The 20,815-nt window shown below is 55.1% G+C and overlaps 2 protein-coding genes across 5 annotated transcripts in view; one reads left to right on the forward strand and one right to left on the reverse strand.

Moving 5' to 3' along the window:
* The window catches only part of ZSWIM9 (zinc finger SWIM-type containing 9), a 24,105-nt gene extending 21,050 nt beyond the window's left edge, over positions 1-3,055 (reverse strand). The window contains exons 1-2 of one of the 4 annotated variants that reach the window (XM_070387417.1): positions 2,956-3,055; positions 1,435-1,710 (exon numbers count right to left, since the gene is read on the reverse strand). In XM_070387417.1, coding sequence (XP_070243518.1) covers positions 1,435-1,700 — 266 coding nt within the window. In that variant the 5' untranslated portion in view covers positions 1,701-1,710; positions 2,956-3,055. Of the gene's footprint in view, positions 1-1,086; positions 1,402-1,434; positions 1,711-2,825 lie in introns of those variants that run through there. The other 3 variants (XM_070387414.1, XM_070387415.1, XM_070387418.1) reach the window with 3 other exon arrangements.
* LIG1 (DNA ligase 1) overlaps positions 2,835-20,815 on the forward strand; it is a 27,602-nt gene continuing 9,621 nt past the window's right edge. The window contains 17 exon segments of the mRNA XM_070387413.1: positions 2,835-3,263; positions 6,651-6,718; positions 7,790-7,805; positions 7,808-7,881; positions 9,082-9,220; positions 10,583-10,709; positions 11,957-12,052; positions 13,488-13,592; positions 14,021-14,137; positions 14,354-14,429; positions 17,025-17,105; positions 17,425-17,481; positions 18,270-18,442; positions 19,083-19,249; positions 19,642-19,718; positions 20,388-20,479; positions 20,672-20,771. Of these exon segments, the coding sequence (XP_070243514.1) occupies positions 2,859-3,263; positions 6,651-6,718; positions 7,790-7,805; positions 7,808-7,881; positions 9,082-9,220; positions 10,583-10,709; positions 11,957-12,052; positions 13,488-13,592; positions 14,021-14,137; positions 14,354-14,429; positions 17,025-17,105; positions 17,425-17,481; positions 18,270-18,442; positions 19,083-19,249; positions 19,642-19,718; positions 20,388-20,479; positions 20,672-20,771 (1,970 nt within the window). The 5' untranslated portion in view covers positions 2,835-2,858.

The following is a 20,815-nucleotide window of genomic DNA, read 5'->3' on the forward strand; positions in this document are numbered from 1 at the left end:
GGGATTCTCCAGGCAAGAATACTGGAGTGGGTTGCCCTGCTCTCCTCCAGGGGATCTTCCTGACCCAGGGATTGAACCAGCGTCTCCTGTATCTCTTGCATTGCAGGTGGATTCTTTACCACTGAGCCAACTGGGAAGCCCATTAATATATTACTTCTCCCATCTTCCCAGGGAGGTAACTGAGGCCCAGAAAGGGGATGTCACGAGCTCAGCGTCATGGGCTGATGAGCAGTAGAGCTGTGGTGGGCCCCAGGCTGCCAGCTTCCTTCTCTGTGCATGTGACTCCTGTAACAGTTCTTATGTATTGAGCTGCCCCGTGTTCCAGGCACTGGAAAGCCGCCTTCCTGCTCACAGTAACCTTACAACAGCCCTTTCCATAGATGAGAAAACTGAGGCTTGGAGGTGTGAAGTTCGCCGCCCAAAGAGACGCACCCAGGAAGTGGTGGAGCCAGTCTCAAGCAGCATAGGCAGAGCCTGTGTTCTTCAGCGAACCCCTCTGTCCCTGACTCCCCAACCAAGGGTCTCCAACTCATACACGGACAAGGGCCAGACAGACAAAGGAAGTGGCAGAGGAGGAGGTGGCAGAGAGTGGTGGGGTCTGTGGCAAACCTGAGTGCCAAAGCCCCCTCTGATTGGGGTGGCTGCCTGCCACACGGGAACAATGTCTCAGCCTCCTCCCGAGTTGCAAGGGAGGCTGGAAACCCAACATTGTAAGGAGAATGTGCAGGGTTTAAAACTAGGGTAAGTTAAAATACCCCTGGCCACTTGGTTGTGTCTCCTAGCCCTCCTGGATTCCTCAAGCCCTCTGAAGCATTACAGTTAGAGGGAACTGTTATCTGTGAGCTTGTTCATATCATGTTACTCTTCTGTCCCTTCTGGAAGCAGAAGGGCTGGGAATTTGTCTGTCTTGCTAACCCCCACCCCAACTCCCCCCAAGTGAAATATCCCTAGCTTCTGGCAGGGGACCTGGCCTTGGATTTACTGAATGCAATGATTTTTTTTTTTTGGGGGGGGGATCTATTTTTGTCCTATGGCTTTCTCTGCAGCTAGCCTCTTCATATAGGTGTCCTAAATCTGGGCTCTCACCTGTTTTTCTGGCTGGCTGGTGTTTTTGGCGCCATGTCTCCATGTTTTTGGAATTTTCTTTTTTAATGTCTCTTGGGTGTGTGTGTGTCTGTCTCGCTCTGTGCCTCTCCACGGGTCTCTTAGAAAATCTCTAAGTGGAGGCCGCACTTTGCAAGTGGCTCTCCATCCCTCCAGCAAACTGCCTCTGTCTCAGTTTTAGTCTGAGCCTTGACCCTTTAGTCTCTCTTCAAGGTTTAGCGGTTTCAGTTGACATCTCTGCCCTCCCGGTCTCCCGGGTGCGGGCTCGCTGCTTTCCCCTCCCCCGGGACGCACACCACCCCTCGCCAGCCCCCAGCCCGGCTCACGCACCCCACGGCGGGCCGGCTGGGCGCGCGCACGTCCTTGCACACCAGCCGCACGTAGCTGTACTTGAGCACGTCGATGAGCGTGTAGAGCGGGGGCGCGCTGGCCCAGCGGCAGCGCGCCAGGTGCATGGAGCTCTTGACGAAGAAGAGTGCCAGTCGCTGCTGGCACCACGCGTCGAAGAAGCGACTGAACTCGGCCCACGAGAAGAAGGCCCTCTCCCGCAGCTCCTGCTCCTCCTGCCCCGCCGCTGTGCCTGGTGGAGGCTCCATCCTGGGGCGCCTGGGTGGAAGGGGTGGGGAGGACACCTGGATATCAGATCCGTCCTCTCCCGAGGAGGTCTCCCGCTTGCTCCAGTCTCCGCCTGCCTCTTCAGAACTGACGCCTCTCTCCAGGTGGGGCAGGGGGCGGGGGCGGGGAGCGGGGTGTACCCGTTAACCTCCAGCCCATCTTTGGCCTCCTCCCACGCCCAGCTATATTCCTGGGACAGTTGGAACCTGCCAGGCTGATCTTTTAACTCCAGTTCTGGTCTCCTCCATAGACACACGTGATCCCTAGTACAATTACGGTCCCTCTCCCAAAATATGACTCTTAAAACTCAGTCGTGGACCCCTTCCCGAATGTGTTCCCAGCTTCCAGGTAGGATTCCCTCCCCTTCCGGATGTGCCTTCTGCACTTGGCAGTAACCTCTAGAGCCTCCGGTCATCTAGAACGCCCTTTTTCATGCGCCTATACGAGGGCTGTAACCCACATCCAGCTGCGACCTCCCCGCCTCGCGGCCCTTCTAAAGAAGCTCGATTACCGGATGTGCTCCGCATCTCCAGTAATGGATCGCTCATCCCCAGTCTTATTCTTCATGTACCTGTGGCTTTCTCCTCCCCAGATGTGTTTCAGATACTAGGCGGCTGTTGCCTCTCTCCCAGATGGGGCCCCCAGGGGTTGCCACATGCAGCTGTGCCCCTACTTCCAAGAGATGCTCTCGTATCCAGACGTCCTCCCCACATCGAGTACGGCCCCTTCACGTACAGGTGTGTGCCCCATTCACTTATGGCCAATTCTCTAAAGTGTCACCAGTATTCATCTGCGGTCCCCATCTGCCCAGATGCACCGCGAGGCCCAGCTGTGGCCCCCTCCTCCCACGTCCAGCTATCATCCTCCCCCAGATTGGCGTCCTCGCCCTAGACGTGGCCCGTCGTCGTCAGACGGGCTGCATCGCCCCAGATGCTCCCCCACGTCCAGCTGCGACTCCCCCACTCTTGGAGCCACTCCCAGCCGGCTCCAGGCTCCACAACCCCTCCCAGCCCTGCCAGCCGCGGCACCTCCCATCCCGGCTGTCCCACCCAGCTGTGCCTCTCCCCTCCCCCAGATGTGCACCCTTCCCGCCCCTCCCCACTCACCTACCCGCCCCGGAGCGGCGTCCACCTCCCACAATGCCCCGCGCCGCGGCCCGGCCCGGCCCTTGCTCCCGGGATGCCCCGCGCGGCCTCCCGCCTCTCTTCCCGCCGTGCCTCGCGCGGTGGCTCCCACCAGATCTCCGTTTTCCCGCTGGTCACTCCTCAATCCAGAGCAACAGTGGCTCGGGGCTGTTTCCCAGCGTGCTCTGCGGGAGGGCTCGCCCCACTTCATCCCCTTTCCAGGGAGTCTCACGACCGGGAGACTACAACTCCCAGCGTCCTCCTCGCGACGGCGGCTCGGACGTCGCCCGGCCCCTCCCCTCGACTCGGCCCCGCCCCCGCCCGCCGAAGTCTGCGCGCGAAGTCGGTGGCGCGAAATTGGGACTGCGGGGTCGCTCCAGGAGAGACTCTCAGGACAGCGGCGCGCGGGCCTGGCGCGAGGCAAGTGGCACCAGCCTTGCGGGGCTTCAGGGATGTTCAACAGAGCGCATGTCGGCAACTCGGGGCTCCAGCTTTCGCCGAATAGGTCGGCTGCAAAGGAGAGGACATGGGGGCAGGCTGATACGGCCAGGAGCGCGCCGCGGAGGGGAGTGCGCGGGCTACGGGCCGCTGGAGGGGGCGGGACGGCGTCCGTCAGAGGTTCAGGATCAGGTAGAAGGTAGACGAAGACCGAAAACTGCACTGGACAGGATCTGAAGAGAGGCCTGGAGGGACGGGACTACCTGAAAGGGGCGTGGTTATATAGGGATGAGGGGGGCGGGGAACGGCTCTAGGTGGGCGGGGTCATCCGGAAGTTGGAAGGGCCGGAGAGGCAGGCCCACCTGGAAGGGGGTGGGTCTAGGGGGGACGTTTAATAGTGGGCGGGGCCGGGGAAAGGTTGAAGGAAAAGGGTCTACTAAGGGGAGAGCCCAGGGAGATGGAGGTGGGGCGGGGCAAGTCAGTGGTAAGATCTAGGCCTAAAGCAAAGGCCTTTTGAAAGGTCGAGAACCTTCTGAACAGGGAGCGGTCTGGCCTTGTGTATGCCTGATGAGGGGGCGGAGTCAAGGGAAGAGACGTGAAGGTGTGGGGTCCAGGGGAGGAGAGCTGAAAGGTCTGGGCTTATTGTGGGCTTCTCAGGTGGCGCTAGTGGTAAAGAACCTGCCTGCCAATACAGGGGACTTGAAAGACACAACTTGGATCCCTGGGTCTGGAAGATTGATGCCCTGTTGGAGAGCATAGCAACCCACTCCAGTATTCTTGCCAGGAAAATCCCTACGGTCCATAGGGTCGCAAAAACTCTGAAACGATTTAGCACACAAAGCACTGCGCTTATTATTGCCCAGGATGGTGGAGGGAGGGCTAGAAGAGCTTGGGGAGGGAAGAGACAAGGATCTTGAGCTGGTCTGATTGGGTCTGAGATGTTGGTTAAATATCCAGATAGAGATATCAGCATAGAAAACTAGCTATATGAGTCCTTGAATTTTTTTTTTCTTTAATATTTATGGACACCAAGGTGAGGGTGTGTGTGGTATGAAGAAAGAATTAAAAAAAAAAAAATTTCAATGGAGCAAGGAGTCAGATGATTCTAATCCTGCTGATGGGCCAAGATGAGGAACAGGAGGTGATTTCCGGAATTAGCAACCCAGAGTTCTTCTATCACCTTGATGAGAAGGGCCAGCTGAGGGATGTGGAGAAACTTGAAGGTTCAAGCAGGGATGGGAGGAGAGAGAGATGGGAGATGATGCCATGGGACAGTTCTTTGTATGCTGCTGCTAAGTCACTTCAGTCGTGTCCGACTCTGTGCGACCCCATAGATGGCAGCCCACTAGGCTCCGCCGTCCCTGGGATTCTCCAGGCAAGAACAGTGGAGTGGGTTGCCATTTCCTTCTCCAATGCGTGAAAGTGAAAAGTGAAAGTGAAGTCGCTCAGTCGTGTCCCACCCTCAGCGACCCCATGGACTGCAGCCTTCCAGGCTCCTCTGTTCATGGGATTTTCCAGACAAGAGTACTGGGGTCGGGTGCCATTGCCTTCTCCAGTTCTTTGTATGACGTCTCTGAAAAGGGGAGGAGAGATGGAGCGATAGCTGCTGGAACATGTAGGCTCAAGAGAAGGGATTTTGTTTGATTTTTAAGATGGGACAAATTACAGCTGATTTGTAAATCGATAGGCATGGTCTAGTAGAGAAAAGTTGATCTAGAGGAAAGAAAGGAGGGGCTTACTGGAGCATAGGGTTTGAGGAGGTCAGAGGGCATGAGATCTGGTGCGCAGGTCAAGGGTCTGATCTCAGATGAGAGTACAGCTGGGTGGTCGAAGTACCTACAGCTGGGATTCGGAGTGGTGCGCAGGTGCAGCAGGAGGTAGATAAGGCGGTGGGAAATTGCCTTTCTCGCATTTGCTTGCGTTTTCTCGGCGGCGGAGGGTGGAGTCGGTTTGCCTGAGAGAGCTGGAGAATTGAACAGTCTGGGGAAATGGAGAGGCTTGGACCGCAACCCGAAGGACTCCTGGTGACCAGTCCCGCTCTACTCTGCGGTTGCAGGAACAGGGTGGGTGGAAAGTTGGCTTCAATCAACAGCTTTGGGGTTTTGCCCGGTGAGAGAGAGGGCAGGAGGCAGGGCCCAGAGAGGGATGAAAAGTGTACTGGAGTCTGCCAGAGTTAAGGAAGGAAGGGAGGACATGATGGGGAAGGACATTGAAAAGAGGGAGCACTGACTGGTTTGGAGACTTAGGGAAGGACTGGGTAACATTTGCAGAGAAGGCAATGGCACCCCACTCCAGTACTCTTCCCTGGAAAATCTCCTGGACGGAGGAGCCTGGTAGGCTGCAGTCCATGGGGTCGCTAGGAGTCGGACACGACTGAGCGACTTCACTTTCACTTTTCACTTTCACTCATTGGAGAAGGAAATGGCAACTCACTCCAGTGTTCTTGCCTGGAGAATCCAAGGGACAGGGTAGCTTGGTGGGCTGCCATCTATGGGGTCGCACAGAGTCGGACACGACTGAAGCGACTTAGCAGCAGCAGGGGAACATTTGAAGTTGGAATAGAAATAATATTATAGGAAGGGAAGAAGAGTTTTATTTGAGCCAAATTGAGGATTCTAGCCCAGGAGAAAGCCTTTCAGTTCTGAGGAACTGCTCCAGTGAAGCATGGTTTTCAGCAGATTTATATCTTGTTAGAACAAAGAGTGGGCCTCCCTGGTGGCTTCATGTTAAAGAAACTACCCGCAGTGCAGGAGACGCTGGTTGATCCCTGAGCTAGGAAGATCCCCTGGAGAAGGAAATGGCAACCCACTCCAGTATTCTTGCCTGGGAAATCCCATGGACAGAGGAACCTGGCGGGCTGCAGTCCATGGGGTTGCAAAAGAGTCAGACACATCTTAGTGACCAAACAACAGAGCAAAGAATGTATATCAAATGCGACCAGGGACACATTTTTTCAAGGTTTCAAAAAGAAGAAAAAGATTAGCATGTACACACAGTCATTATGGCCTGGGCACCTGGGAAAGGAACCTTGTCTTTGAAGAGCTCCTAGTCTGGGCTCGTAGGAAGGAAGGCTTTTAGCCGTGTCTTCAGAGTAGACTTTTTTTATTTCTGGTAAATGCATTCTGTTCTTTAGTTGGTTAAAGCAGCTGCATATTATGTTTGACAGCCCATATGTCAGGTCTGTCAGCCTGAAGTTCAAGCCAAATGATGTAGATTTCAGGGTGATTTCCCCAAACCTCAATTTGTGAGTTTCCCCTCTCTTATCAGAGGTGTATGTGTTCCGATCTCCACATAATCAGTGTGTTTTGTGTTTTGATCTCTGCACAAAAATGAGTATCCTCATCAAGTATTTTTGGATGTTCTTTTCAGAAACTGGTGACCAGCGGAGAGGAGGAGTGGGGAGAGAATTCTGATACCATCATGCAGCGAAGTATCATGTAAGGACCCCCGCCCCACCCACCAGCAGCTTGTGTTCTCCAAATTCTCTGCTCCTCTGTCTACCTCTGCCCTTATCTTAGAAGAACTCGGGTTAGTCTTTACATAGGAATTTCCAGGAGTTGAGCAGTATGGAGAGTGGGGAGGGGCACTGGAAAACCAGGTGGTGTAGTAACTGAGAATTTTAGTGGCTGCAAGGTTCAGAGACCCTAGCCCCGTGGTTCTCAATCTGGGGCAGTTGCCAACTTCCCCCGACCCCCTCCAGCAGGGAACATCAGACATTCTTGGTTGTCACCACTTGGAGGGAGAGGGGGCTTCCCTTAGCATCTGGTGGGTAAAGGTGGGGCAGGCTGTTAACATCCTACAGTGCCCCAGATAGCCCCCCACAACAAAGTGTGATCCAGCCTAAAGGGCCGGTAATGCCTGGGTGGAAGGGAGAGCCCATTACTTGACCTTTTCTAGAGCAGATAACGCTTCCAAACATTTCATATTAGCTATTGGTTTCCCTGGTGGCTCAAACAGTAAAGAATCTGCCTGCAATGCAAGAGACCCAGACCCTGGGTTGGGAAGATCCCCTGGAGGAGGGCATGACAACCCACTCCAGTATTCTTGCCTGGAGAATCCCATGGACAAAGGAGCCTGGTGGGCCGCAGTCCATGGGGTTGCAAAGAGCCAGACACAACTAAGCAGTGAACACATTGCTTAATGTCTGCCTGCTCCTGGAGCGTCAGCCCCTTGAGGGCAGGGATTTGATGTGTCGGGGCCGCTCCTGTGCCCCTGGGTTCCCAGGACAGGGCCTGCCACACAGTAAGTGTGCAGTTAATACTTGCAGGAGGGAAACTGGGATGCGTCCTGGCTCTCACGTGAGAGGTGAGCTGAGGCAGAAAAGCACATAGTGCTGCCTCCTCTGTCCAAGCCTCAGTTTCCTCATCCATCCAAGGGGATTGTTCAAAGTCTTTTGCTGTGTGCCAGAAATGGGGACGGGCATCGGAAGCTGAGGGATGTGGCATGTGTTAGAGGGGTTACTGATACTGTTATCATTCACTTCTTTTCCCCCTCTTCTGCTCCTCCAGGTCATTTTTCCAGCCCAAGAAAAAGAGGGCAAAGCGAAGAAGCCGGAGAAGGAGACATCCAAGAGCATCAGAGAAACGGAGTCCCCTCCGAAGTACGTTCTGGGGCTGGGAGGTGGTGAATCTGTTCATCAGTCAGGACTCTGTTGGCTGCAAGTGTTAACAAACTCGGCTCAGAATGTCGCAGGCCTCCATGGGGAAATTTTTGATCCTGGTAAACTGAAAGGCTAAAGGTAGTGTCAGCTTCTGGTATAGCTGGATCCAGGACCTCAGAGTTGTCTTCAGGACTCTGGCCCAGTGTCTTGACTTCATTCTGGAGCAGACTTCCTCCACAAGGCAGGGACCCTGCCACTGGCTGCATCTGAGGAGAACAGTGTTCTCTCCCCACCATCCTTGTCATAAGTTCTTGGGAAGACCTTGTCCCCGGACCATTCAAGGTAGATTTAGCTCACCTTCCCAGTTTGGGACCCTGGGATCCTGTGCCTAGTTTCCTTATGGGTAACAGGGTATCATGATCTGTATCAGGCTTTCAGTGTGGACTTGATGTGTCAACACCCTAACAACTTACAGAACAGGGCCTGATTCATAAAAGATGCTCAGTCAGTGATAAAGATCAGGTCATGATTTATCAACACTTCTGACTTGAGAGCCACCCCTTTTGTTTTATGTTGCTGGGAAGTGTAGTCCCTCCCTAGGGGATCAGGGTCTTACATGACTGACTGAAAGAAAGTCTCCAAAGAAATGTTGAAGGCCATTGTCTATCCTTCGTAGGGACTTCGTTTGTTCCTCCAGCGTCGCCCACCACCAGGTGGGCACACAGGAGCCCTCCAGAGAAGTGGGACGAGGGGGATGGGTGTTTCAGAGTATATGTTGAAGGCTTCCCTGGCGGCTCAGTAGTAAAGAATCTGCCTGCCAATGCAGGAGACATGGGTTCGATCCCTGGTTCAGAGAGATCCCACATGCTGCAGAGCAACTGAGCCCCTGTGCCATAATTACTGAGCCTGAGCACTGTAAAGGCTGGAAGCCATAACTACTGAGTTTGAGTACCCTAGGTCCCATGCTCTGTGACAAGAGAAGCCACTGCAATGAGAAGCCCATGCACCACAAGTAGAGAAAAGTAACAAAGACCCAACATAGCTTAAAAAATATATACATGCCAAGGAGGCTTCTGGAAGATGTTTGTTGCATGCTTGAAAGGCAAGGAAGGGAATGAAACATAATGAAATTGCTGGAGAGTCTGGGGGCAGCGTCCGCACTCTGCCTGCTGGAAAAACCTCCATTTTTTCACTTTCCAGGGTGGCGCTGAAGGAGCGGAATCGAGTGGTGTCTGAGGGTGACTCTCCAGTGAAGAGGCCAGGGAGGAAGGCGACCCGGGTCCTGGGCAGCGAGGGCGAGGAGGAGGAAGAGGAAGCCCCCACCACCCCCAGAAGCCAGGTGGGGCCCCAGTAGCCTGCCCCCGTTTACCAGAAGCGTCATTCCCATTGGCCTTGGAGCTGAGTGCAGCAGCTACTCAGGAGAATTCTGGAGCTGATGCCCCAGGGGGCAGAGGAGTTCAGTGGTTGGGCCTGGTTTCTGTGCGCCTCACTCCGCCTCCGCCCTGGGGCCTGGGCGTGGTTCCTTGCCCTCGTGATGTCTTGGCAGGCAGCCTCAGGTGGCTCGGGCAGCTCCGGGTAGCCTCCCCTGTCAGGGGTGGCCGTGAAGGTGCCGTAAGTTGATTTACACAGTGATGGGAGAGAATGCCTGCTGTAGGAAAGGCTCAGAACCCGTGGAATCGAAGGCTTTCCATCTTCCCCAAGTGCAGCGGCTCACTTGCTCCCCTCATTTAAGTCATTTCTTGCCTGTTGGCTGCTCTGAAGATCACATCCGAAGTGCAGCACTTCTCAGTCTGTCAATGGTGAAGCGACATCCTGTCTCCCCCACTGCGCACCCCTCTTCCATCTCCAACCCTTCCCCCACCCCCACCCCCGCCCTAGGGTTGCCAGCTCAGGACAAAGACAGTCCTGATGGAGCCTCCAAGGCCCCCCGTGAGCCGCCTCTTGTCATCTCTGTCTTTTCCTCGGCTCGCTCTGCCCCAGGGTGCTTCTGTATTGTTGCTCACCATCCCTAGATGAAGTTGTCCAAGCGAATGCCCACATTCAGCCAGTGGGAAGAGCAGGGCACTCCCCTTGCATTTAGGTGAATGTCATTTGAACCAGTTGCCCTTACATTGCATCGTGTAGACCTGAGGCTTCTGACCTAGCTGCAAGGGAGTCTGGGAAGTGTAGTCCTTAGGCTCCTGACTACACCTAGCTGCAAGGGCATCTGGGAAGTTTTTGGTTGGGCCATATTATGTGCTGTGCTGTGCTTAGTCGCTCAGTCGTGTCTGGCTCTTTGCGACCCTATGGACAGTAGCTCACCAGGCTCCTCTGTCCGTGGGGATTCTCCAGACAAGAATACTGGAGTGGGTTGCCATGCCCTCCTCCAGGGGATCTTCCCAACCCAGGGAAGGTCTCCTGTATCGCAGGCAAATTCTTTACCATCTGAGCCACCACTTTTTGGTTGGGCCATATTATGCTTAGCTAAAAATCAAAGATCTTGTCACTTTAGGGAAAAAAAAAAAAAAGAATTGTTACTGTGGTCCATAATAGGGCCAGTCTGGGACCATGAAACTACACAGGAGAGTGGGGTGATGGCCCAGGGAAGAGGCCAGAGCTGGGGCTGAGTTGCTGTGTTCTCTCAAGTGTTTGGAAACTGAAGCAGCTGGGTGCTCCCTCCTTCTCCCCCAACTCAGGAGTTGCTCTTTCTCTTCCTTTCCAGAAGCCTGCTTCAGACTCTCCACAGGCCTCGCCTCCCAGTCCTGTCACACTGCCTGAGAGCAGCCCTTCCCGCTCCAAACCCTCCCCAGCAGTTGCATCCCCATCAGGGATCCCGAAGCGTCGCACGGGTAAGGACCCCTGGGCCACGCTGTTTCAGCTACCTGTCTTTGTCCATGTGTGGATCTCTCCACCGTTGAGCCACCCTCCTGCCAGCGCTGGTCTTAGCATTGTGGTTAAGAGCACGGCTCCACCAGCCCCTGGCTGTGTGACCTCGGGCAAATGGTTTCCTTCTCTGGGCTTTCTCACTGGTAGATTGTATGAAATCTAAACACATCAAGTATTTCTGATGAAAATTCAGTGCCCAGTTGAGATGTGCTTGTAAGTGCATCAGATTTTGAAGACCTAGCATAGGAAAGGCGATGGCACCCCACTCCAGTAGTCTTGCCTGGAAAATCCCATGGACGGAGGAGCCTGCTGGCTGCAGTCCATGGGGTCGCTAAGAGTCGGACACGACTGAGTGACTTCACTTTCACTCTTCACTTTCATGCATTGGAGAAGAAAATGGCAAGCCACTCCAGTGTTCTTGCCTGGAGAATCCCAGGGACAGGGGAGCCTGGTGGGCTGCTGTCTATGGGGTCGCACAGAGTTGGACACGACTGAAGCGACTTAGCAGCAGCAGCAGCAGCATAGGAAAAAGAATGATACTGATTTTAAATATTCAAAACATGTTGGAATCATCATATTTTGGTTATGTTGGGTCAAGTAAACAAGATTATCCAAACTTAGATTCACCTGGTTCTTTTTGCTTTCCTCAGTGTAGCCACTAGAAAGTTTCAGAAGACACACGTGGCTCACTGTACATTTCCACTGACGGTGCTGCTATAAGGAATGACATGCAGGCACAGGGGTGGCTGCGGATTGAGGCAGGGCCCAGAGGAGCGGCTGTCTGGCCTGAGTCTTGGATCAGGGTCCTGGTCGGGGTCGGCCCTGTTGAGAAAGGGGGACAGGGAAGTGTTGCTGCCAAGCAGAGCGCGTGTGAAGGCCTCGGGGTGGGAACAGCGCAGCAGGTGCGGGAACCCCACACCCCTCGGAGTCTCTGAGGATAAGGTGTGATGTGGGGGGCAGCGAGGGCTTGAGGATAGCGTGTGGCGAGAGGTGAAGCAGAGAGGGGGGCGGGTGCTGGCTCCCAAGATGAAGGGACCTGCCTGCCGCGGCCACACAGCCAGGAAGCAGAAGCCTGAAGGATGGGCCCCGCACCCGGGCAGTGGCAGGGCCCCAGAGCCGTCCCAGGGGCCATCACCACGGGGGTCTGAGCCCACTGTGGTGGGTCCGGTGGGCCAGCAAGGAGGCCACCCTGAGCCCTTTGTCTTTCCAGCCCGGAAGCAGCTTCCCAAACGGACATTTCAAGATGTCCTGAAAGAGCAGGGCGAGGACAAGGACCCAGAAACTAAGAAGAAGAAGGAGGAAGAAGGTGAGACCCTGGTCGGGAGGGAGGAAGCGGGGGAGAGGCTCACTCTGTGTTTGTGTGTGGGGGGTCTGGAAAGGTGGGGGCCTGCCTAGGAGGACAGGGTGTGGGGACCCCACTTGATTTGACACTTTGACCAGGAATCCGCACGTTTCCATCAGAATCCCACCCCGCCGCCCAGGGAATTTTGTCATGAACACATTCTGGAGTACCTTAGTTTGGCCATCTTAATTCAAATACAGTTTATTCTCTCTTTTTATTTCTCGTATGGAAGATATTTTCCTCTAAATGATTTGTTTTTATTGTAAGTTTTGCCAAAAAGCAAAGAAGTAGAAACTTCAGGACCCGTAGTGTCTTAGTAACTAACTGCGCATTGCCCAAGGCCTTTGCTCTTCAGCTTGTCGAGTTATGTCCAAACAACTATTTATGTTCTAGCAGCTTGGGCATTTGAGAAAGTAATATACATAGCATTGAAAGGAAAAAAAATTAATTCTTAAATAATCACAGTTAGTTTCTAATAGGATGTCTCCTGGGCACCACACAATTGCTCGGACCTTGGAGTCCAGTTGAAAACTGCTGCCCTTGTTTTCTGTTCATGCTGATTTTCATGTAATACTTGGTTTTCATCACACCACCCATGAGTACCCAGCTTTGCAGAAAGCTGACGTCATGAATTACCAAGTATGTGATCTAATAATAATAATGACAAGCAAAATGCTGTGAGCTAGTAGGTCACACAGCGTCCAGCCTGTGAAAATGTAAAATATCTTACCTGGGAAATACAGCTACAAACATCTGATCCACAGATCATTTGGGGCCTTTACATGATTATAATAATCAGGCTTTGTCACCGTCATTTGTTTCAATAAGAGGTCTTTATTGGGTTTGTCCTTCCCAGGGAAGGTCTGAATTTGGTGGAGATCTGATTTCTGGTTGGCAATTTTTAGTAACAAATTTTACTGTAAATCATGAAGTTTTAGCCCTTATCTGTGTCCAGGGGTTTTGGGGGCCAGGGCAGGGGATGACTTCTCCCTACTAAGGCAGATTATTCCCAAGTCAATTGATGCAGTTATTATTATTACCCTGGAGGTGGGTTTTTTTTTAAATTTTTCAGTCAGCTTAAAAAAACTTTAACAAGTTATCATTGGCATTTTGAAACCTTTCCAGTTCTATTTCATTGTGAGTAATTCAAAAATAATGGTTTATAAGAAAAGTCTAGCCCTCCCCGCTTTTCAGCTACACAAGCAAGTGTTGGGGTTGGTGTCCCTCAAGGTCCCCGCGTGGCCCAGGGCTGACCCACCCTCACCCTCCCGTCACTTCACACGTGTGCGGTCAGAGCAGCAAAGATGAAACGGGGCGGAGTGTCTTGGGAATGCAAATGCCCTTGGGGAGGGGTTCCCAGTGCCACTTCTTGCCATCTGCCTTTTTATGTCATCGGAAGCGGAGACACCAACAGAAAGCCTCCCAGAGCCTGAAGGGGGCGACAAGGAGGAAGTGGAAGGCGGGGACCAGCCCATGACGCCCCCTGAGCCCCGGAAGACCTCCAGTGAGTGTCTGACCCTCTTTCTCCCTGGGGCCCCTCTCTCTGGTTTGGCGGGGGGGGGGGGGTCCCATGTCTTTGGAGGACAGTTAATGTAAATAAGGCTTAGATAAGACTTCAATAAGATTCTCCAATGTCTTGTCTAAAAGCAAATTCTAGGGGAAACTTTAGGTTTTGTTACTACTGTTATTTTTATTGTTATTTTTCCTCCACACATGTGAGGAAAAAAGAGCCAGTCATCCTCCAACGAGTTATCTTTCAGAAATCATAGGCACTGGGGACTTCCCTGGGGGTCCAGTGGCTGGGACTCTGTGTTCCCAGTGCAGGGGGCCCGGGTCCCATCCTTGGTCAGGGAACTAGGTCACACATGCCTCGTGGCCAAGAAATACATTTGTTTAAAGTTTGCATCACCATCTGAGCTCTCTCACTTTCAGCAGAGTCCCCGACAGAAAGCGTATCAGAGCCTGGGGTGACGGTGAAGCAGGAACCACAGGAGGATGGCCAGGCTCAACCGCCCCCCAAAACTCCAAAGACCCTCAGCAGTTTCTTCTGTGAGTGTCTCCTCTTCACCTTGCGGGGCTGCGCAGGGAAGAGGCAGGTGGGTCTTTCTCCAAGGAGCTCAGCCTTCCCATGGGTGAGAAGGCCTAACTTGCCCCTCCTGCCGTGTTCCTGCCCCAAGCACGGAGCGATGCCACCTGGAGAGTACTTGGGAGGTGGGGGCTGTGAGAAGGAGAAAGGGTCCACTGTTTCCCTGCTTCATTCCCCAGCCCCCCGGAAGCCAGCTGTCAAAAAAGAAGCGAAAGAAGAAGGACCTGGTGCTCTGAGAAAGGACGAGACCAAGGGGTGAGTCAGGATCCATCAAGAGAATAGCAGACGAAACAAAGTAAGCCAGTGAGTCCCAGGCCTCACTGATCTGATTGGAGGTGGGCCTCCAAAAAGGAGACCAGTAATCACCAAACAGCCTTTCAGCGTTAGAATTTTGTGATTCAGGTTTAATTAGTCTAATAAAAAATTTGGGATTCTTAATGACAAGTTTGTACCCCAGTCGCAACCTTATTAGTGAGATTAAATGGCCCCATTTCAGCACGTGACTGCGCTGTAGGAAAGGTCAGCTCCTTTTCTTGCGCCTCCTCTGTGTCAAGTCACGTCCTAAAGGTTTCTTTTGTGCCTTTTTACTTCCTCTCTGCAGTGGGCCTGTGCAGTAGGCAGCTGGTGTTTAGCCATTTCCCAGGCATTGAAACCAGTAGCCCAGCAGCTAGGCCATCTTCCCTGGGACACGCAGGGAGGGTGGGGGTAAAGCCAGGCCTGGAGGCCGAGTTGCCCTGGCTTCTACGCTGGGCCTCTTCTCTGCACCCCTGCCCTGCGCCCTGGGCTCGTGCCCATGCTTATATTACTTGTAAGTTTCTCTCGCCAACTTGGTGTCTGACATGAAGTTCTGTGTCCTGATTTTTACTTCTTGGGATACTGTGATCGTTTTTTTTTACACTCTTCCCAACCTGATCACTGATGGCCGCCTCCAGGAGACAGACAAACTGTCAGTACCTCCAATTTCCTCACCTTTAATATGAGGACTTGTTAATGGTAGAAAGCACACCCTTTTATCCACTGTAAATGGTGTGCTCGGCACCAGACGCTGTGCCCTCCATATCCTGATGCATTGAAGCCTCACAGCAACCCTGTGCATCGACTCTGTTGGGACTCCCATTTCACAGGTGGGAAAAGTGAGGCATGGAGGCAGGACAGTGCTCTGGAGTGCTTGGAAATCCCAGCTCCACCTTTGTCAGCTGGTGTGACCTTGGCCAAGCGACTTAGCCTTTCTGGGCCAGTTTCCTCCTGAGGTTTGCAGACTAGTGTCTGGCCATGCCCACACTCAGCAAGTAGTAGCTGCTATTATTATTATTAATTTTGATTGCCTTGATTAGACCACAGATGAGGAGTGTGGCAGAGTTGGGATTTGAGCCAGGCAGCGTGGCTGCAGAATTTCTTACCCCTCAGCTCTGCCGTTTCTCCTTATAGTAGGAAGTACCAGGCAGCGATCCCTTATCAAATACTGAGACCATACAACTCACTGCTCGTGCTCTGTCCGGCTCAGCCATCCTCATCCCTGTCTGTGCACAGGATCAGCTGAAGAGCTGTAAACAGTCAGCAGTCTCCTCCCTCACCCCACGTTTGGCAGAGACATAGGTCTGAGGCTGGGGAGTCAGTGTTGTAAAAATGCTCCCCACAAAGCGCACCAAGGAGTGGGAACTCTTCCCCTAATTTCTCCCTTAACCTCAGGGCGTGTCAGGGCACGGACTCCAGGTAGCTCCATCATATGGTTGGTTCAGAGGGAAATTGCTTCCTCACCAGGACACAGCTGGTCACTGATGGAGCAGCGATTTTAACCCAAAGGAGTGTGACTGCAGAATCTGGATTGTGGTGGCTCTAACGGGATGGGTGTGAGGCATTTCCCGAGGAACGTATGATGTAGAGGGTTAGAACACAGTCCGAGAACTGCACCGCTTACTAGCTGTGTGGCCTCGGGTGAGCTACGTAACCACTCTGCCCAGTTTCCTTATGTGACTCGGGAGGCAGGTGAGTCCCTGCCTGCAGGACTGATTTGCTAGCAGATGGAGTGCCCTTCGCACGGTGCCTGGCTCCTTGGGGCACCCAGGGACTGCACCTTCCTCCTGCTGTTCCAGCCAGAGTGAGGGCAGGTCTGACCCACAGGGGTCCTTGCCTCTCGGAGTGGACTCTGAACAACATGGCTTCCCAGGTGGCTCAGTGGTAAAGAATTCATCTGCCAGTACAGGAGAGGTGGGTTCAATCCCTGGGTCGGGAAGATCCCCTGGAGGAGGAAACGGCAACCCACTCCAGTATTCATGCCTGGGAAACCCCATGGACAGAGGAGCCTGGCGGGCTACAGTCCATGAGATCGCAGAGTCAGGCACAACTGAGCGACTAAACTGAACGATATTCAGATCACACTGCTCCACTTCAGCCACACTGACCCCTTTTCTGTTCCTCCAACGTGCCAGGCGTGTCTCTGCCTCAGGGCCTTTGCACCTGCAGCTCCCCTCTGGGATGCTCTTATCCCTGGCCCCCACTCTGCTGACCCTCATACATTCTGACCGGATGTCTTCTCTGGCCTTCCCCAACTGTCCTCTGAAGCAGCATCTGCCTTTCTGATTTCTTCCTCTACCTGGTTTTTGTCTTAAAAATGTTTTAATACTGAAAATGATTTATTCTCTTCTGCTTTTTGGTCTCGTTTGTTTTTCACCCCCGACTCTCACACCGGAACATGTGTTCCAGGTGAGCAAACTCACTTTCATTCATTTCCATGCCCTTGTGCCTGGAATAGTACCTGGCACTTAGGACATGCTCAGTAGATGCCAGCTGGCGGAATGGCTTCTCCTCGACCCAGGCATCTACCCTGCAGCCTCTCCTTTCCCTCCACAGACACGTGGACCCAGCGAGCTATAATCCTGCCAAGAACAACTACCACCCCATCGAAGATGCCTGCTGGAAGGCGGGCCAGAGGTGAGGCGTGGCCCTCCCCAGAACCCGTCCTCTGCTCCCTGGCATTGCGGGAGGCCTTGTCTCCGGAGGCTTCAATGAGAGATTTGCCAGTCCTCCCCCAGCCCCCACAACCCTCAGTGTTTTGGGGAAACCATTGGGCGCTCTGAAGGGGATGGAGAGAGAGAACCCCAGGCAGGGGTCAGGCAGGATTGCCTGCGAGCACCTGGGGATCAGCAGATCTTTCACTGGGAAGTGTGTGGGGACAGGGAGCTGGCGGGGAGGCAGCGTGGGTGTACACGCTGGGTGTACAGTGTGGGTGTTTGTCCTTTTCCTCCCCCAGGGTTCCTTATCTGGCTGTGGCCCGGGCGTTCGAGAAGATCGAGGAGGTCTCTGCTCGGTAATTAACCAGGCTGCCTGCCCGGGGCCAATGGGGGCTCTCCCCGTTCTGTCCCACTGGCGCTGGCTGTGCCTCCAGCTGTTTAATCCTCTTAACCCCCTCCTGGCTCAGCTGCACCCTCACGCATGAGATCACAGACAACAGGCCTGGCCACAAGAGCGGCCACAGGCCTCTGAAGGCCCACACCATCGTTTGTGCCTGGTTTGTTGGTCAGAGCAGGACAGGAGGGTGACCGTGATCCCCGGCGTGGGAAGAGAGGCTCCACTGCCTGGTGGCAGGAACTGGATACTAAGCTCAAGTAACCAAGAGTACCTGCAGCCTGGCTGATGCTCCCGATCCTCAGTGTTAGAGAAAGCCCACGTCTTGTTTGTAGTGAGAACCCTGTCTCAGCCGGATACTCACTAGCTCTTTGACCTTGGCATGTTACATAGTCTTTTGTGCCTCAGTTTCTTCACCTGTAAAATGAAATAGTATCTAGCTCAGGGCAGCTGTGAGAATTCAGGGAGTCAGAGAACGTTTTGAAGGCTTAATACCAACGCCTGGCACCCGGAAAGCAGTCCGTACACATCAGCTGTTTCCCTATAGCTGATCATGCCCTTTGTCATCATCAGATGGAGTTCCTGTCCCACCAGCAGCCTGTGGTGGTCCCTGTGGCTCGGGTCACACACCGGGCACTGGTCGTGAGCCCTCTCCTCGTCTCTTTTCCTGCGTTTCTTTTATCACCATGCTCTCCTACCCCATCTTGACCCCGAAATGTCAGGTGGTCTCACCCCCATCCCCTCCTCCAGGCTCCGGATGGTGGAGACGCTGAGCAACCTGCTGCGCTCCGTGGTGGCCCTGTCACCTGCTGACCTCCTGCCCGTCCTCTACCTGAGCCTCAACCGCCTGGGGCCGCCCCAGCAGGGCCTGGAGCTCGGCATCGGAGAGGGCATCCTCCTCAAGGCAGTGGCCCAGGCCACGGGTGAGGCAGGGGTGGTGGTGGACGCCCCCAGGCCGGGTGGATGGGGGGCTTCCAGGGAGGACGTGGGGAGGCTGGGAGATGATGGGGAGGGACTGGAAAGGTGCAAGGTGGGGAGGGCGGCCACTGACAGGCTGAGAGCGGGGGGGAATCAGGACGAGGTCTGCACTCAGATCAGGTGGGAGAGGGGGATGCCGCAGGTGCAGAGCAAGGCTGATGGTCGGGGCTCGTGGAGGTTGCAGAGGTCCTTAGGGGCTTTGGCCAGCAGAGCCACGAGCGGAGCTGGGGACAGAGTGGGGTTGTGCCCAGGAGAGGTTGGCTGAGTGGGCGGGACCTGCCCACCTGCCCAGGGCCTGGGGTGCTCTGTGTTTACTCTGAAGGTGTTGGGGAGCCGTGGAAAGGTCCCAGGCAGGCAAGGGGCAGGGTCAGTTCTGGACCCACATGGAGGACGGACAGGAAACCAGGAGGCCAGGGAGGAAGTCGGGGCCGAAATCCAGGGCTTTAAATCCCACCTCCATACTGATGATGCCGCCCCAGACGACCCCTCTGGTGTAGACGGGCTCATCATCCTGGCTTCTGGAGAGGGGAGCCTGGTGGCCACACCCCTCCTGGCGCTCAGCCGCTGCTCCCTCTACCCTACAAGGTCGGCAGCTGGAGTCCGTCCGGGCCGAGGTGGCCGAGAAGGGTGATGTGGGGCTGGTGGCCGAGAGCAGCCGCAGCACCCAGAGGCTCATGCTGCCCCCGCCTGCGCTCACTGCCGCCGGCGTCTTCGCCAAGTTCCGGGACATCGCACAGCTGGCAGGCAGCGCTGTGAGTGGGCGGGCGGCTGGCTCTCCCCAGACCTTCTCCTCTTGGGGACCTGGAAGGCTCTGGCTCGACTGCTCAGGGCGGTGTCACCTGGGTCCTGCTTTTGGGATCAGAGCTTCTCTTCTCCTGCTGCTCTCAAGACTGCGGGACTCTCCTCCTGAGACCCTAGCCCTGATGTAGTGCGGGCCGTGGGGCTCCGTGAACACCTGCTGAGCAGAGCCGGGGTGGGAGGCCGGAAGGACAAGCTTCTCACTGTTCTCTGCGCTCCAGGCCGTGGAACCGGGGAGCAGGGGTGGGAGGCGGGCAGGTCTCCAAGGGTGGCAGCTCCCCAGGCAGCGAGGATGGCCCCCCTCCCTTCACCCCTGGCGCTGACCGCCCTGCCCCCTTCTCTCCAGTCCACAACCAAGAAGATTGACGTCATCAAAGGCCTCTTTGTGGCCTGCCGTCACTCAGAGGCACGTTTCATTGCCAGGTGAGGGTGTGGGCCTGTGACGGGGGGAGGAGGGCCAACAGGCACATCACTGCTGGTGCCCTGACCGCCCTCGGATGGGAGCATCGTGAGCGGGGCACGGAGCTCCTCTTCTCAGCAGTGCTGCCTGGAGAAGCCTGGGCTCGTGGGTGAAGCATGCCGCAGTGGATTAGTGATGTCTGCCCTGGCCTGTGCCTCGCGCTTCCTCCCATGAGCTCCTCCCTGCAGCTCTGGGAGGCTGTGAGCCTCACTCCCGTTTAGAGAAGGGGAGATGGAGACAGCCTCCTGCCCGAGGTCACTGGCTCAAGCAGGGCCCTTACGGGCACAGGTTCTTGGCCATCACACCCTGGCACCCCTGGGCAGGCTGTTCCAGGTCTGGCCGTGCCCCGGCCCCACCCCCACCATCACTGCTTTGTCAGAGGGCAGCTGAGGAGAGAGACGGACACCTTGCCAGGCCCCTAGTTCTGCCTGTAGGCGCTGCCCACGGTTGTGATGGTTTGTGGCTGGCCTCAGTTTCCTCCTCTGTCAAGTGGGGCTGTGTGATCGCAGGTCCCTTCCGGCTCTGGAGGCTGCTCTGGTTTTAGAGGAGAGGGTCGTGGTAGGGAGACTGGAGGAGGGAGGAGCAAGGGGCTGAACAGGTGCACCCATCCCCGTTACCCTCTGTCCCCCCAGAGCCCTGAGTGGACGGCTGCGCCTCGGGTTGGCTGAGCAGTCGGTGCTGGCGGCCCTCGCCCAGGCCGTGAGCCTCACGCCCCCCAGTCAAGGTGAGCCCCGGTGGCCAGCCCCACGCTGTCACTCAAGTTAACCCGGCCACCCTTCCCCCAACCCCCACCCCCACCTGGTTCCCTCTGCCTCCTCTCCCTGAGGAATCTCGCACCAGCACCCACTGTGGACCCGGGGCTAGCTGAGGGGGGTCGGGCCCATTCCAAAGCCCCTTTCTCTGGGGTTCATCCTAGAATGCCCCCCCGCCGTGGTGGACGCCGGGAAGGGCAAGACGGCAGAAGCCAGAAAGACGTGGCTGGAGGAGCAAGGCATGATCCTGAAGCAGACTTTCTGGTGAGACCTGGGTGACAGAGCCCTGGGTGGGGATCCAGACAAGA

The sequence above is a fragment of the Bos mutus genome, chromosome 18 (assembly GCF_027580195.1).
Source record: "Bos mutus isolate GX-2022 chromosome 18, NWIPB_WYAK_1.1, whole genome shotgun sequence".
NCBI lineage: Eukaryota > Metazoa > Chordata > Mammalia > Artiodactyla > Bovidae > Bos > Bos mutus.